This window comes from Otolemur garnettii, unplaced genomic scaffold, assembly GCF_000181295.1.
Source record: "Otolemur garnettii isolate 467f Iridium unplaced genomic scaffold, OtoGar3 scaffold00136, whole genome shotgun sequence".
NCBI classification, from domain to species: domain Eukaryota; kingdom Metazoa; phylum Chordata; class Mammalia; order Primates; family Galagidae; genus Otolemur; species Otolemur garnettii.
The window spans coordinates 718603-725372 of record NW_003852531.1 but is presented as its reverse complement, the minus strand read 5'-3'; the positions used below and the strand labels follow the sequence as shown (position 1 = coordinate 725372).

General features: G+C 48.3%; 1 protein-coding gene across 1 annotated transcript in view; it reads right to left on the bottom strand.

Moving 5' to 3' along the window:
- DTD1 (D-tyrosyl-tRNA deacylase 1) overlaps window positions 1-6770 on the bottom strand; it is a 210213-nt gene that overhangs the window by 9600 nt on the left and 193843 nt on the right. The window contains exon 5 of the mRNA XM_003798460.3: window positions 5085-5257. Coding sequence (XP_003798508.1) covers window positions 5105-5257 — 153 coding nt within the window. The 3' untranslated portion in view covers window positions 5085-5104. The remainder of the gene's footprint in view (window positions 1-5084; window positions 5258-6770) is intronic.

Below are 6770 nucleotides of genomic sequence, written 5' to 3'. Positions count from 1 at the left end.
GGGATGGGAGGGACACGGGGCAACACGCTGCCATAAGGTACCTGTACCACAGCTGAAGTAGCACAGTCTCGTTTACTTAGATTATTTAAAAATGTATATTGTGAACTCTAGGGTGACCACTAAAAATATTGTTTTAAGTTAAAAAAATAAAAACACCACTTTATAGGCACAGCTAGCTTCACACCCTGAAATGCTAGCATGCAGAGCTGAGAATGTGGGGTGCAACTGACACAGGGAGCAAAGGGAAGCGCTGGGAAGGGCAGAGACACTGCCCAACACTGGCAGGAAACACAGGGGAAGGTCACTGAGCACCCGCTTAACAGAAGGAGCACACACACACACACACACACACACTCAACTGCCCAGCTCATTAGGGAGATGTGTGCTCAGCCAGGACGCATCTTACTAGTCAGACAAAGGTCACGTTGAAAAAGCAAACAGATGGCAGCTTCCAACATGCTCCCTTTGTTTGGTTCCAAGCGTGCTGACATCTGAGGACAGAAATGTGGGGTGCTGGTCAGGAGCAGGCTGCTCTCACCCCCTAATCACAGTGGCTAAGTAAATACTGAAAGGAGGCGACACTGGAACCCGCAGTCCAAAGCAGAGACTGCATTATTTAGCCGGAGGTTGCCCTAACGCATTAGTAGGGCCAGAAAGGAGGAAATGATGAGTTACAGCCTCATAGAAAACCTTGAATCCTCCCAACAAGGTGAGGAAGCCTGGAGGAATGAGACAGAGGACAAAACCAGGAGTTAATTTTAGCAGTTTCGTGTCCATTTGATAAAATAAGAAGCAACATTTGCAACGTGATAAAGAATGTTGAAGCCCCGGGAATGTCCTCTGAACCGTGAAGGTTTTGAATCATTTTCAAAGAAAAATACGCCCAAGATCATTCGGTTTCTCATGCCGTTTTCTTTTGCCTTTCTTTCTCTCTCTTGCCTTGGAAACTCAAAGCTTCTCCCCTTAGGGACTGGGACGCTCCCTAGGGCTCTTTCTGTTTCTCAAGAAAAGCAAATGAAAACTGCTGCTCTGCTCACTGGGGGGAGGGTGGGGGGTGGGGATGCTGTTTTTCTGTGGAGCAAAACAAATGCCAAGGTCACCTGCTGTCTGTCAATACTTAGTTCAGCTCTTAAAGATATGTGAATATTTGGTGGTGATTTTTGTGGTCTCCTATGATGACAGATTTTGTCCAAAGGGACAACAACCCCCCCCCAATTACATAATCAGAGCTGCAGCTGTCATTATTCCCAGTTCCCTTAGAGTCTTCAAATCTGGGAATGAGGCTAATTTCTCAGAAGTGGCAGCACCCCAGGCCCACCCTGGTCCTCAGCTGGCTGTGGTGTCTAAGGCAGCCGGTCGGCAGCTGAGGACTCCTCTGTTCCTGGGCACTGGCTCCAGCCACCAGGCTCTGCTGCTGCTGCCTCTGACGAAAATGCCACTGGACACCTGTGTGAAGTTGTCAATGGGCTTAGTCCAAAACCCAGAGTTCGACACAAACCAGCCCAGAGAACACACAGCTTCTGCGTGTTCACAGCTGATCTCAACCTGCTCCGAGCCTCCCTCCACTGAACAGCAGCAGGGGAAACCCCGAGCCTGCAGGGGCTCCGGTCACCTTGGTGCTAGCAGTGCTCTGCTACTCAGTGGCCCCTGTAGCTGGGTGGCTGGTGCGGCTTAATGCCCAGGCCCTGGCACCACACCAAGGGGGCCACTTGAGGTGGGGTTCCTCTTACTCCCCGCTGACCTAGCCTCAGCTTTCCCTAGCATGGCAGAGACCAGGAGGGACCATCAGTGCTACGAAGAGCTAAGGCCGTGACCCACCCCCCGCCTCCTGAGGAAGCTGCTCCCTCACGGCATCTCATCCTTATGGCTGGCTCACCTCATCCCTTATACTCAGGACCCATGGTCTGCCCCACAGACCCAACACAGCCCCCTTCTCCACCCTTCACAGGGCAGGGGAGACCCTCTGGAGCCTTCTGAACACACAGGATGGTGCTTGTGAGCGCTGGCACAAGCCTCCTGGTGCCTGACCTTGTCCCACCTCTCCTTGCTATGCTGCAGCAGCCTTATGGAGACCCGGAGCTGTCCTGCACAGCTGAGACCAGAGCACAGGCCCCCACAGCTCTCAGGTTTCCCTTAACCCAGCCTCCGCCACCAAGGGTCCTGGCTGGAGGGGAGCCCGAGCACACAGGCAAGGCCTCAGGCTTCCCTCCCCCATCTCCCTGCTCCTTCCCGCTGAGTCCCCCTGGCTTTTACTTTCCTGGGCTGTCATCCTTCTTTACCCCTCTTCCCACCTCTTCCCTAGGGCCAATGGAGGCCTGGCAACAAACTAGACTGCCAGGGAAGGGGAAGCAAACACACACCTGCCTATGCCCTTGGGGTCTGCTCCCCCGAGGGCCTGCTGCGCCCGCTCTCTGGCGAGCTCTGGGTGACTGCCAACAGTACCATCTGCCCCAAGTTCCATGCTACCCAAGCTGCACTACCCTGAGAAGAAAATATTAATAAATATGAGTTTTTAAAATTTCATTAGCTTGAGAGAAGCAAGAAGACCATACGTACAAGTCCATGAGAAATGTGCCCTCTCAAACTGTCACCTCCTGCTCTTCTGAGTGTGCTGATTCCTTCTGTGAGTACAAGCTCGGTGGGAGACGCTGTCACACTCAGGTTCTGTCCATTCCTCTCCCTAGGGGCCCTCAGGTGTTTTTCTTGCCCAAAGAAATAGCAAAACTGCCCCAAGGCTGCCTAGGGGCCACAGAAACTTATATCTACCTACATTCTCTTCCAGAATTATTCTGAGGCCAAAACTAAAGCGAATGGAAGGCTTTAAGTTGATACATTTTACACTGATTCAAAAAGTAACAGAATTCAATACCCTTGCTAGATTAAAGCAAAGCTTTCAAAGCACCGATTAGATAAAGCAAAAATCAAGACAGTAAATTTATAAAATATATTAGCAGATTAATAATACAATCCAGGAATGAATTAGCTAGGTGACAGAATTTGAACGCTGTTTTGAAAATACAAAGCTCCAAGGCACACTGGAGTTTAGGCCTCTGTGTGTACATATTCGGGCAGATAACTGGGTTTGGACTGAGGCATAAGCACTTAGATGTTGATCCCTCTCCCATTCACCGAGTTCATCATGGAAGTTGGAGCACTCAAGCTGTTGTTAGCTAGTGAAACTTCAGTTTTCAATTCATTGAGGAGAAGGCTACTATGTGAAGTCCTGGACAGAACTGGAGGGAGAGACACAGTGCCAAGCCTGGGTGGGGTCTACAGAGAAAAAGCATTAAGGCTGAATAGCTGCCCTCAGCCACAGGAGTGGAAACTGGAGTGTCCAGTCTGGGTTCCGCTTCTGAAGCAGTAATAACCCCTGTTAAAACTCGATCTAACAAATGTTGGTCCCTGTACCCTTCATTCAGGGGACAGGAGTAGGTGCTGGGGTGTTCCTCCACTGTGCCCCACCCCACAGGCCAGGTAAGCTGAGATGACACAGCACATGAATGTGGGGCGAGGAAATCAGCCTGCCCCTTCTCTGCTGGCCTGCTGGGGCCAGTCCTCATGGTGACTTCCCCCTACCTTTCACAAAAGCACCATTGAAGAAGATGAGTTTTCCCTCCCAATAGAAGAAAAACCAAGAAAGCCAAAATCACATACTTAATAACTTGTTCACTGCCACATGAAATTAGCAGGATGGAAATAAAAACTTGATGAGTTTCTGAGTTACTGTTCAACTCAATCAGCATAATTGAAAAACTAGCTTATAGGTCATTCTGTGTACTTTCTTTTTCTTTTTTTTTTTTGAGACAGAGCCTCAAGCTGTCCCCCTGGGTAGAGTGCCGTGGCATCTCAGCTCACAGCAACCTCCAACTCCTGGGCTCAAGCGAGTCTCCTGCCTCTGCCTCCCAAGTAGCTGGGACCACAGGCACCTGCCACAACACCCGGCTATTTTTTGGTTGTAGCCGTCATTGTTGTTTGGTGGGCCCGGGCTGGATTCGAACCTGCCACCTTGGGTGTAAGTGGCTGGTGCCTTAGCCACTTGAGCTACACGCGCTGAGCCTCTGTGTACTTTCTTTACCACCTTTGCACCCCTTTGGATTATGGATTTCTGGAAGGATTATAAATCATAAACATCACAGCACAAGTCACAATTGCAAAGATATGGAATCAAGCTAAATGCCCATCAGTGCATGAGTGGAAACAGAAAATGAGATCCATACACACCACGGAGTTCTACCCAGCCCCCAGAGGAATGAAATAATGTCATTATAGAACTGGAGACCATTATTCTAAGTGAAGTATGTCAGGAATGGAAACACAAATGCCAGTGAATGTGGGAGCCAAATGATGGGTACACATGGCACAGAAAGACAGAAAGACACTGGTAACTGAGAAGGGAAGGGTGGCAGGGCAGGAATAAGCGCTTAACACCTGGGTACAACAAACACTGTCCTGGGGTGGGCACTCAAGGCCCTGACTTCAGCATTACAGAGCTACCCCTCTAACAAAAACGTTGATACCCTCTTAGCATTGTGGTGGGGAAAAAACCTAAATGCACTGTATGATCACAGATAGGATCAGGGAAGATAAAAAGGACATTCGTGGAAAAGATGATGAATTTCAAGCAAATTCTACAGTTAATAATATTGTTGATTTCCTACTTTTAATCACTGTATGATGGTTATATAAGATGTTAACCTTGAGGAAGTAGGGTGGGGGATAGAAGGGAACGCCTTCTACTGTTTTTGTGACCTTTAAGTATAAAATTAATTCTAAAACAGAAACAATTTTTAAATAAATGAATAAATAATCAAAAGCAGCAGCTGTGGACTGACACCGGCCCTAAGGAAGGTGGTACACAGAGGACTGCCCTGCCCCTGGGGGGATGTCTCAGGACTGGGGTGCATCACCCTCTCACAGCTCAATGGGTCCAACACGTCTCACTTGCTCACTTTTCTCTCCATCCGGGAAGGTAGATTTAAGGAAGCTGTGGATGAACGTCCATGAAATGAATCCTGCCTCAGCAGCCATTCTATTCTCGATTCATTGTTGCTTCCTCAGAACATCCAGGCTGGGGAAGCTCCTACCTGAATTCCAGCACCCGAGCCTACGGTTCCCGTTCAGAGGACACGTCGCCCTCGGCCCCGCTGCTGGCACTGCGGTCTTCTTTTCGGGGAGTGTTTCTTTCTTTGCTCGATTCAGAAGGACCCTTGGCTCTGGTCTTTTCTTTCCTTTGCTGCTGTTTTTCAAGCTTTGACAGCTGATTAAATAAAAAGAAAAAATTTATTTTAAAAACATGAATGAATGCTTGTATATCCAACATACCAGTGACCTCCCAGGTGGGAACCTTTGAATAGCTTTCCTCAGAAAATGTGGCATACCAGGGTGGTTGAGAGGTACCAAATGATACACAAACGTTTATCATTAAAACGGATTAGTCACATGTGTAATCACTGCCAGATTCTCCCCACCCATAATCCAACTTGGCCCCAGGTACACAGGAAGGGCCAGGAGACAGCTTCTCCAACAGGCCCGGAGGAGCCACTCAGGCTGCAGGCTTAGAGTCTTACTTTTTTCTTTGATGGCTCTGTAGCTTTTTCCTCACCAACCTTACTACTGTTAGGTCTACTTACTGTTTTCTAAAATGTGTTCAAAACACTCTACTGCCAGGTAAGGTGGCTCATGCCTATAATCCCAGCATTCTGGGAGGCCAAGGTCCTTGGATTGCTTGAGCTCAGGAGTTCAAGACAGCCTGAGCAAGAGTGAGACCCCATTTTTGCAAAAAATAGAAAAACTAGCTGGGTGTGGTGATAGGTGCCTATAGTCCTGGCTACTAGGGAGACTGAGGCAGGAGGATCTTTTGAGCTCAGGAGTTTGAGGTTGCTGTGAGCTATGATGCTGTGGCACTCTACCCAGGTAATAGAGTGAGACTTTGTCTCAAAAAAAAAAATGTTTAAATGATCTTGAAAAACATGAAGCTGATCCATGCTAGACTCCCCACTGTCTTTTTATTTTCTATGTTCCTGGCTCATGAACTCTAAAACTCCAGGGAACAACATCCTGTGGTGGACTGTGATAAGCTGCCCCCTGCTGCCCGCAGTTCACTTGTGATGTTGGTGCCTATGTGTGTGTTCATAATGGCATGAAATACAGACACTTGTGTAAATGGACACAGGCACACATGTGTGTAATCACACTCTGGGTAGGTGCCTGAGAAAGCACGATTTTAGCTGTAAAAAGTAAGGTGCTCTCTCAGTTTTATTTCTCATCTTTATAGAGGTAAGAAATATAAAATGTGAGTATCACCAGTGAAAGAACCAAACAGAACTTCTCCCACTGCTAAGATTTAATCTCATGCAAAGGCCTGTTTCTGATCTAACCTGTTATTCACCGCCTGCTCTTTAATGCTATGGAGAACCAGATCCTAAGAGGAAACCAGATCCTAAGAGGAGGATGGGAAATAATCGGGATTAGCGCAGCTTCCCAGAGGCCTCCCAGCTCCGTCGTGCCCATGGTATCCGGCAGTGACATGGAGGCACCATTGCCACCAAGGGTACAAATGCACGCACGTCCATTTGACCTGCCACCCCAGCCCCTCCCTCCACGAGCCAGGCTTTTAAATCACGTGTGATAACTAAGCAACAGGCACAGCCTATGTTTCTGCCGAGGATGTACTGCTGATTGTCTCATTATTCAATCTTACAACAGCCCAACCACATAGGGCTCTGCACCATAAATTAAGTTCTCTGTGAGAACACTGTGAACTAACCTAA